This window comes from Gigantopelta aegis, chromosome 15 (assembly GCF_016097555.1).
Source record: "Gigantopelta aegis isolate Gae_Host chromosome 15, Gae_host_genome, whole genome shotgun sequence".
Taxonomy (NCBI): domain Eukaryota; kingdom Metazoa; phylum Mollusca; class Gastropoda; order Neomphalida; family Peltospiridae; genus Gigantopelta; species Gigantopelta aegis.
This window is the reverse complement of record NC_054713.1, coordinates 45,236,796-45,247,727: the sequence shown is the minus strand read 5'-3', so window position 1 is coordinate 45,247,727 and position 10,932 is coordinate 45,236,796. Positions and strand designations below refer to the sequence as shown.

General features: G+C 39.1%; 1 protein-coding gene across 1 annotated transcript in view; it reads right to left on the bottom strand.

The window, feature by feature from the left end:
• LOC121389854 (alkaline phosphatase, tissue-nonspecific isozyme-like) overlaps window positions 1-9,709 on the bottom strand; it is a 20,204-nt gene extending 10,495 nt beyond the window's left edge. Inside the window, exons 1-4 of the mRNA XM_041521501.1 lie at window positions 9,595-9,709; window positions 4,929-5,149; window positions 3,966-4,140; window positions 1,223-1,392 (exon numbers count right to left, since the gene is read on the bottom strand). Coding sequence (XP_041377435.1) covers window positions 1,223-1,392; window positions 3,966-4,140; window positions 4,929-5,149; window positions 9,595-9,685 — 657 coding nt within the window. The 5' untranslated portion in view covers window positions 9,686-9,709. The remainder of the gene's footprint in view (window positions 1-1,222; window positions 1,393-3,965; window positions 4,141-4,928; window positions 5,150-9,594) is intronic.
• Between the last annotated feature and the right edge of the window lie 1,223 nt (window positions 9,710-10,932).

Here is a 10,932-nt window from a genome sequence, read left to right as displayed (position 1 = left end):
ACACACCCTTGTATTTGTATTCTTTAAAGTCTCTCAGTCTAGTTTGTGGGGTACACATCCTTGTATATGTATTCTTTAGAGTCTCTCAGTCTAGTTTGTGAGGTACACACCCTTGTATTTGTATTCTTTAGAGTCTCTCAGTCTAGTTTGTGGGGTACACATCCTTGTATATGTATTCTTTAGAGTCTCTCTGTCTAGTTTGTGAGGTACACACCCTTGTATTTGTATTCTTTAAAGTCTCTCAGCCTAGTTTGTGTTGTACACACCCTTGTATATGTATTCTTTAGAGTCTCTCAGTCTAGTTTGTGGGGTACACATCCTTGTATTTGTATTCTTTAAAGTCTCTCAGCCTAGTTTGTGTGGTACACACCCTTGTATATGTATTCTTTAAAGTCTCTCAGTCTAGTGTGTGGGGTACACACCCTTGTATATGTATTCTTTAGAGTCTCTCAGTCTAGTTTGTGGGATACACACCCTTGTATTTGGGATACACTTCATTTTGAGCTACTACAACCAATCGGCGTAGTTGTCTTCATCTGCTGGGGGTTGTGTGTGCGTGTGTGTGGGTGTCTGTGTGTGTATGTATGTGTTAATGTGTGTGAGCGTGAGTGCGTGCTCGCGTGTGTGTTAGAGGTTGAATTTGAACCTAGACGACCCTGCAGGTTTACCCCCACAACCAGTTTACCCCGTTCAGTTTACCTCCACACCAATTTACCTGCATGTTTAATTAACCAGTTTATCTGAATGTTGGCAAGACTTCCGAACGTTCCAGCAGTCAGTTCATTCAGGCTTAGATTTTGGGTTAAGATGTTACTCCACCAGTTTATTTGAATGTTTACTCCACCAGTTTATCTGAATGTTTACTCCACCAGTTTATCTGAATGTTTATCTCCCACCAGTTTATCTGAATGTTTACCTCCCACCAGTTTATCTGCATGTTTACTCCACCAGTTTATCTGAATGTTTACCTCCCACCAGTTTATCTGAATGTTTACTCCATCAGTTTATCTGAATGTTTACATCCCACCAGTTTATCTGAATGTTTACCTCCGTTTACCTGAATATCTGCCTCCCCACCTGTTTACCTGAATGTTTACCCACCCACTTGTTTACCTGCATGTTTACCCACCCACTTGTTTACCTGAATGTTTACTCACCCAGTTTATCTAAAGGTTTACCTCCCACCCACCTGTTTACCTCAAAGTTTACTCCCCCAATTTACCTGAATGTCGCTGTTGTTGAAGACAAGTTGTTTGGCGATGTCCACGCAGTGTCCGGTCTCGTTGACCATCATAGAGTCGCCTTCCCAGTCCCGGTGGGCGGAGTGTGCGTACGACGCACCGGGCGTGGCGTGCGTGATGCGTGTAGTAGTCACCACACCTGTAGATTTACCTGTACACAGAGAGAAGGCGATAGTCAGTCACAGTGTGAATTGTCTATCAGGTCAGGTCAGGGCATAGGGCACATTCAGAGCAAGTTGTTATAACGCACGTCTGTAACTTATGGACGCAGGTGTCGAACCATGCCGGCTCCTCCATCCAGGTCAGGAAAGGGTTTGGGGTGGGTGGGAGGAGGAAGTTTGGCCATGTTGAACTACTAAAGGAACTTAGAACAAACGAGCAGGCGTTTTATCGAAATGTTCTTCGTCTGGATGAAATAGCAAATCATTATTAAATAATTAACATTTTATTCATAAAATACTAATTTGTCTAATTTTGCATTAATGATGACATCAATAGGTAAATATGAGAAAATGCTTTGGAAAAGAAATGCTAGTAAAGATCGCAAGAAAACAATTCAAAGTTAATATATATTTTAATAAAAATAAAAGAAACAAAGCAGACAGTGGATTGATAATTTTATTAATGTTATTTTTATAAAGAAGAAGAATTTTCTCTCTTCTTTTTTCTGCCTGGACATTTTTATCCTTAGATGACTGGCTTCAGAATGAAATAGTGTGCAATAATTTGACAAAATGCAATCAACGACACAATAGTATTGAGAAACTTTCAATAAATATCTACCGATGTTTGATTCTGTCAGTATATTGTGTCAATCACAAACTTGCCTCAATATCACACACTAATGATCAATAATATTGTCAATTTTTATAACTGACAATATTAGTGTCAACAAAATTGATCGTGTATTGACGTGCGATCTATTATTTCCGATTTAGCACTCGATAGTCTTCGTTATATTCCGCCTGAATACATTACTATCACAAGTATTAGACGCATGCGGCTTACATTACCTCGTGGGTTATAAGCGCTGTTTACAATGTACAAGTTCAGTCAGTTGTGGGTTCCAATCATCACAAGCGTACAAGACAGACCTGGAACTGGAGAAAACCCTTAAATTCGGGCAAAAACAACAGAGATATTCAGGGAAAATGAGCTGGCCTGAAACCGTTTCACCATTTGTTTTTCATTATTCTACTCACCATATTAGTTGTAATCAATGTAAAAATATGTAGTGATTCGTTTGCAATCCTATATAGTTGTTTGACAGTAATGCTAATATGAATAAATGTTAACCAAACTGAAGCATTTTCATTTAATTTGGGCAAAAAGCAGCCTGCACCTCTTCAGAAATGGGAGCCCGACCTGAACACAAAGAAAACTTTCAAAATATATTGCTGTCAGCTGTAGATTACTGAAATATAATGTACAGTTATAAAAAAAAGAGAGAGAGAGAGAGAGAGAGAGAGAGAGAGAGAGAGAGAGAGAGAGAGAGAGAGAGAGAGAGAGAGAGAGAGAAGGGAGAGGGAGGAAGAGAGAGAGGGAGGGAGGAGGGAGTGGGGTTAGAGAGAAGTGAGATCGAGAGATGACAGAGCGAGAGAGAGAGAGACACACAGAGAGAGAGAGAGAGAGAGAGAGAGAGAGAGAGAGACAGAGAGACAGAGAGACAGAGACAGAGACTCATTTTCTGGCTACAGTTAACGAAACCGGCAACCTTGACATCTTTTATATGCACTTTTCCATGGATAAGACATCACATACCCAACATTTGGTATCCATGTGCGGGGGTACCATTTCGAACCCTGGGCTGGGGACGGATAGGTTACACAGGGAATAAGCGAATAAAAGACCTTTTACGTGTCAAACCTATGATATGTTTTTAATATTTAAGTGGTTTTTTTATGGTTTATTTAAAACAATATTTGACGTTCCTTGTTTCGGCCTACATGACATTCTTAAAGGGACATTCCCGAGTTTGCTCCATTGTAAGATGTTTCCGACTAATAAAATATTTCTACGATTAAACTTACATGTTAAATATATTTTTCTTGTTTAGAATATCAGTGTCTGTATATTCAATGTGTTTCTGGTCGTCTTAATATTTGTAAGAAGCCCAAACTGGATTTCGTCTTCAAATAATTTCGTACGTACGAAACAAATTGTTTTTGGAAATAAAACGAAATTTAACCCAGTACAAATATTAGAACAATCAGAAACATTTTAATATACAGCCACTAATATTTTATGCAGGAAAATATATTTGATATTTAATTACAATCGTTAAAATGTATCTGTTAGTCGATAACATCTTAAAAAGTGCAGCAAACTCAGGAATGTCCCTTTACATGCCGGTTCATTGTTATACACGATTTAGGTCACATACATAAAGATAGATAGTTCGCCAAAATACGTATATACTTATATGTTGCTCATTCAGGGCCGTAGCTAGAATTGGTCTTGTTGGGGTGCAGACGAATTCTTGGAACGGACGAGAATGGAAAGCGCAACACTCTACGGGCTCTGAAATTTAGAGGCTCTGAAATACCATTTTGCAGCCATTTCAGGGACGTTACATACTTAAAACCAAGAAAAGGATTTTCTATTATTTTTACAGGATTTTTGTTTTATTTGTAAAAACGATTTAACCAAATCCCCGTTAGCTACGGCCCTGTCTTCACATTTAAAAATAAGTTTTCCATGATGAATGCACGATTAGGGCCCAACCTTTGGCGAGAGACCAATCGAGAATGGTTAATAATTCGTTGCCCGCTGCGGAACTGCAATTCCCTTTTTGCGTGTAGGCGTTCTGACCAATCATATACGAGTTGGTTTTCACTCCGGTGAGAAAGGCTGTGGCGGTGCCAGCAGAGTCTGGGGTTTGGTGGTCGACCGAGTACGTCTGGAAAATGTAAAATAACAGATGTCAAAATAATTATTCTCCTACCAGCGATCAGGTTACATAGTCTGATATCAAATATGTCAAAATAATTATTCTCCTTCCAGCGATCAGGTTACATAGTCTGATATCAAATATGTCAAACTGCATAGCCTCACATTAAACAATCACAATTTCGATATTCTCGAGTCAATTATTATGCAAAACTTTTATGTGGGATCACAAAAATGTAGATAGCGAAATACAATACTTGCAACTATGAAATGCACGTGCAACATTAAAAAGGTTATTTTGAAGTTAATGTTTATTTTGTTTAACGACACCAAGAGAGCACATTGATTTATTAATCATCGCCTATTGAATGTCAAACATTTGTGTACTTTTAACATATAGTCTTAGAGAGGAAACACGCTGCATATTTCCATTAGTAGCAAGGGATCTTTTATATGCAGCACCCCACAGACAGGACACCACATACCACGGCCTTTGATATACCAGTCGTGGTGCACAGGCTGGAACGAGAAACAGCCGACGGCGATCGATCTTAGACCAACTGCGCAACAGGCGAACGCTTTACCACTTCGCTACGTCCCGCCACCAAATGCCATTTAATATATTATTTTGATATTTGGTAACTGTATTCATTGGAGTGTGGAGGGTGGGGGGAGGAGAGGTTCTAGGTTGTTGTTTTTATCCCCTCGCAGCATTCATTTGCTAAACAATGGATGTTTCGGGGCGTTTTCGAACCCACAGCACCCTCCCCTAGTTCCGCTCCTGGTAGTTACGGTTACCCGAGAAAGTGCGACGTGGGGGAAGTTGTCAAAAGCGATGGTCGACTCCTCCCCGCTGTGTTGGTTCATCTGCCCGTGCAGTATCCTGGCGGTGGTGATGGACGGGATTCCCATCCCGTCGCCTAGAAACAGGATCACGTTCCTGGCCACGCCCAGCGTCTTCTGCAGCTTTATAGCGTCCTGGAGCTCCTGGTCCGCCTCGGTGTTCCAGTAGGACGGATCTGAAACAACCAGACAGAGAGAGAACTCAAGTCCAGAGGCAGATCAGTCACCATTAAACATATTCAAGTGCCCCCCCCCCTCTCTCTCTCTCTCTCTCTCTCTCTCTCTCTCTCTCTCTCTCTCTCTCTCTCTCTCTCTCTCTCCGTGTATGTATGTGTGTGTGTCTCTGTGTGTGTATGTATATATGTATGTATGTGTGTATGTGTGTGTATGTATGTGTGTGCGAGTCTGTGTGTGTGTCTATGTGTTTATGTATGTATGTGTGTGTCCGTGTGCCTGTCTGTGTGTCTCTCTATGTGTGTGTGTGTATGTATGTATGTATGTGTGTGTGTGTATGTATGTATGTATGTATGTATGTGTATGTGTTCGTGTGTGTGTCTGTGTGTATGTGTGTGCGTGTGTGTGTGTGTCCGTGTGCCTATATGTGTGTCTGTGTGTGTGTGTATGTATGTGTGTCTCTCTCTGTGTGTGTACGTATGTGTGTGTGTGTGTATGTGTTCGTGTGTGTGTGTTCGTGTGTGTGTGTTTGTGTGTGTGTGTGTGTGTGTGTGTCTGTGTGTGTATGTATGTGCGTGTGTCTGTGTGTGTATGTATGTATGTGTATGTATGTATGTATGTGTGTCTGTATGTGTGTGTGTGCATGTATGTGTGTATGTGTGTGTGTGGTCGTGTGTGTATGTGTGTGTTGTGGTGTGTGTGTATGTGTGTGTGTGTGTGTATGTGTGTTGTGTGTGTGTGCATGTGTGTGTGTGTGTGTGTGTGTGTGTGTGTGTGTGTGTGTGTGTTGATGGATAAAGGAGACTAACCGTCCTTATAAAGAGAAAGCCTCTTTATTTCAGTCCGAATTCAAAATCAGTGTCTCTCCACTGTTATTATTATTATTAAAGAGACATTCCCGAGTTTGCTCCATTGTAAGATGTTTCCGACTAATAAAATATTTCTGCGATTAAACTTACATATTAAATATATTTTCTTGTTTAGAATATTAGTGTCTGTATATTCAATGTGTTTCTGGTCGTCTTAATATTTCTTAGAAGCTCAAACTGGATTTTAGAAAATAAAATGAAATTAAACCTAGTACCAATATTAGAACGATAAGAAGTACCTTTAATATACAGCCACTAATATTTTATGCAGAGAAATGTATTTGATATGTAATTACAATCGTTAAAAAGTCTCTGTTAGTCGATAACTTCTTAAAACTTGCAGTAAATTCAGGAATGTCCCTTTAAGTGGTTTAACGTGTCCTTATACCACTATGGTTTCGAACACGCCTACCCAGAGTCTGATAAGATCGGGGGTCTGACTCGGGACAGGGATTTCCTAACTACTACGGCCAATTTCGAAATTTGAAATTTTAAAGCCAAAAATATAATAATGGGGGAGATGGAGGTTAATAAATTATTACTGCGCCTTAAAACAAAATGTACTCCTAAACTACTTACACTAGTAAAATAAAATTAAATAACTTTGACGCAATTTTTGATGGGCTAGCCTAAATATAATAATAAACTTTAGGCTTATAAAACAATTTAAGCCCCTGGGAGGTTAGAAGGAGTCGTCCTATAAGGTAGCGATTGCGAGGTTAACGAGTTTGAGGTTACCGATTACCGCACACATTGAACTTTACGCTGATTTAAACATTACGTTTTTTTACTCACGTCGCCTGCGGAGCAACGTTGTTATGTATGATACAGCATTTTATACAGGTCAACCCAGTCACAGTGACCACGTTAGGGACCGCTGATAGTGTTATTGACGGTGGCGCGTTCAGGAAGTCGAGCGCTCGCAGACAACCGTTTTTATAAGTCATCCATTTGACGTTAAAAGCGGGCTGCTATGATCGCTCTCAGACGGCTCGGTTGTCACCCTATCTGAACTAAGGCCCCAAGATTAGTACATTAAAGGCTGTGGTATGTATTGTGCTGTCTAAAATAAAGTGTGTGTAAAATAGTTCTTCCTGCTTTATCGGTACGTTAAAGTTTATTTTGTGGAACGACACACCAGAGCACATTGATTATTATGGTAATTTTGACACATAGTCTTAGAGAAGACTATGCACTAGCCCACAGACAGGATAACACATACCACAACCTTTGATATAGCATTCGTGGTGCACTGGCTGGAACGAGAAATAGCCCAACGGTCCTACCGACGGGGATCGATCCTAAACCGCCCGCTCATCAAGCGAGACCTTTACCACTGGGCTACGTCCCGCCTTATCGGTAGGTGTTGCCTTTAATTATGGCGACTGAAGGTTTGCTCGTTAATTCGACATAGAGTAACCATGCTATGTTACCATGCTATGTTAGACACCAAATTTTTTTCTCTCTCTCTCTCTCTCTCTCTCTCTCTCTCTCTCTCTCTCTCTCTCTCTCTCTCTCTCTCTCTCTCTCTCTCTCTCTTAAACAAACTGTGTAAATGAGCCTAACATGTCGATAATTTTTTAAGACACAAAAGCTACAAATATTTAAACTGAATAATTTGAAAATAACTTAAAACCTATAAATTAACAATGTCGTTGATTTTGTTGTTTGGTACATGTAGTGCCTCACGTAAGTTGATAACCACACTCGAGCAATCAGGCCAAACCTATCAGAATGATCAACTGATTGACATCCAATAGATGACCATCAGGTAATCAATATGTGCTGTAGCGATTACAATAACGCAAACAAACAAAAACAGTCATCGACCATTGGATGTAAAACACATGGTTATTCTGACTCGTAGTCATCAGAGGAAACCCGCTACACTTTTCCTAATGTAGCAAGGGATCTTTTATATGCACTTTTCCACGGAAAGGAAAGCGCATACCATGGTCTTTGTCAAGTTGTGGTGCACTGGTTGGAACAAAACAACAACAACAACAACAACAAAACAAAATCAGTTGATTGGATCCACCGAAGTAGTTCGATCCTGCGACGCAAGCACCTCAGGTCATTGGTTCGTAACAATAATGGTAATTTTGTCAGCTCTAAATGTGTTCTTTACAGCATTAAAGCTGTATCCTAACCGGCCGCGAGAGACGCGAGCGATTATTTTTGAAATCATTGATTTCCATTGTCACATCCAAACTGCACGCGCGCAACGCGACAGATTTACATGTTAACCAGACACGACCATAACGACAGTCTTCTTTTTAAAATTGTTATTCACAGTTGAAACCGCCAAGTAAAAGTTGTTTGATTAGTTAATATATGTATGTCGCTCGTGTCGCGCGACAAAAATAGAAACAATTCCTATCGGTATTTTGTCGCTCGCTCGACTACACCAATCTGTCGCGCCGTACGCGAGCGGTTAGGATGCAGCAATTGAAATCAATGGTTTCTAAAAAAAAAATCGCACGCGTCTGATTAGGATGCAGCTGTAGAATACAGCTTAAGTTTAAGAAAGTGCCACAACGTCAGTATCATACAACGAAGGAACATAGATAGTGTATTAGTTTTGCTATATGAGAACACTAAAAAACGAAACTATCAGCTGGCATTTAATGAATTTCGTTAAGTATAATTAATACAAAACTACAGCTAATAATATAATATTAGAGGTTTTCGCAAATGTGAAAAACAGGTTTGTAGATGAAAATTAACTAGTGTGATTTTAATCTAAGTGGTTAATTAGAGATGGCAAAAGCAATATATAATATACTTAAAGGGACATTCCTGAGTTTGCTGCAATTTTTAAGGTGTTATCGACTAACAGAAGGAATGTTTAACGACACCCCAACACGAAAAATACATCGGCTACTGGGTGTCCGACTAACAGAGACTTTTTAACGATTGTAATTATATATCAAATATATTTTTCTGCATAAAATATTAGTGGGTGTATATTATACGTGTTTCTGATCATTCTAATATTTGTACTAGGTTAAATTTAATTTTATTTCCAAAAAAGTATTTTTTCGTACGTACAAAATTATTTGAAGACAAAATCCAATTTGGGCTTCATACAAATACTGAGATGATCAGAAATAAATGGAATATACAGACACTGATATTCTAAAAAGGAAAATATATTTAATATATAAGTTTAATCGTAGAAAAATGTTATTAGTCGGAAACATCTTACAATGCAGAAAACTCAGGAATGTCCCTTTAAAGATAGCTGGTTTAATGGGTTACACGAAAATTAATGTTTAGGACATATTTTAAATGGATAAATGCAAGCGCAGACCTAGAGGGGTCAGGGTCCGGACCCCCCTGTTCACAACAAAAAGCTAATATACGACTTCATTTTAATAAATGTAGTTGTGTCTAGACATCCATCCCGCAAACATTCCTGGATCTGCGCCTTGAATAATACAAACATATACACGGCTCTGTAGCTTTAGTAAATGATCTTTTACCCCTAAAGAAAATGTCGATGACGAAACCTAAATGATTTAATAAAGTAAAAGAAATATCCTTGAGACTTGAAGTTTGAATCCGCTTTACGTTACCTCGGTCGTCTCTGGTCTTGGGGAAGGGGTTGGCGCCAGTCAAGCAGACGACACTAGCAGCAACAACAGCGTACAACATCAACGTCAACATGGCGGCAAAATGCAGGAAACCTGGTCACGTTCACAACGCAGGAACAAGAGATCAAAACCGAAATCTACTTAAACATATATCACCCCAACCCAAAGATATAGCGACACTCAGGGCTTTCTGTGGATGATGGCCATTGGATGTTAATCTTTTCTGTCGATGTTTTCTATTGAATGCAAGTTGACCAATGGTTCCAAGGTAAATGAGGTTATCTCTAAAAATATGGCGGACAGGTCAAACACCCGCCTGTTGTGAAGATACACAACTATACATCATCCGGAATGAATAAAACAAACATTTAAATTTAGCCTCCGTTCAGTGACAGCGAGGAAAGGTTACAGTCCGTCTGCGGACAATTTTATCGCTTCAAGGACTTCGGATTAATGTAACACTCAGTTTAAATCAATTTAACTGAACGCAGCCCAGTTGTCATTCGGTTTATCGTGACCATGCAAAAACCACTAGCGGTAGATGCGTGTGCAAGGATTTATGGGGGGGGGGGGGGTTCGTGTCATGCTCTCATTGAAAATATATTGGTAAAATAAGGAAAATTCGCATTCAACAGATGAGGGTTTCGAACACAGAGGGTACATAAAAAACCATATACCCCTCGTGATGCTTCTACAACTTATATTATCTCGCCTTCATGTAAAATTCTTTAATCTCATTGGTTGTTTGCCGTTGGTCAAATCCCTTATACCCCTGTAGGCGGAGCCAAATTCTCTTATACCCCGTCTGTAATTACCAACAGTTGCATGCCACCCCAGTTAATGCTAAAACAATAATTAGATTATAAATAACATTGATAATCAATCAAGTATACATAATTAATTTTATTTTTACTATGAAACACACAATTTCAATACTTTTAAAAGCTGCAATGTTGAACTCGGCCACCTAATTACGGTCGTGGTGTTATTGTATTAATGCGCGATTAGCAACAGTTGTGTTTGTTTTGGGTTTTTTAAATATTTTAATTTTTTTTACTACATACATTTCTGATAAAAAAAAAAGGTTGTTTTTGGGTGGGTTTTTTTTTTTTTTTTATTAATATCTGTTTCAGACAATTTCTTATTACAAACATTTGTAGTTAAAAACTCGTTTATCGATGGAACTATTTTTTGTCACTGGCAAGTGGTTTCGTTCGCGTCCGCGTGGTACGGCTTCGTTAATAAATTGTCGTGTGTTAATTAATTATTTTAACTCAATTTTTTTTTTTTTTAATATAATCTTTGATTATCTTTATTTAT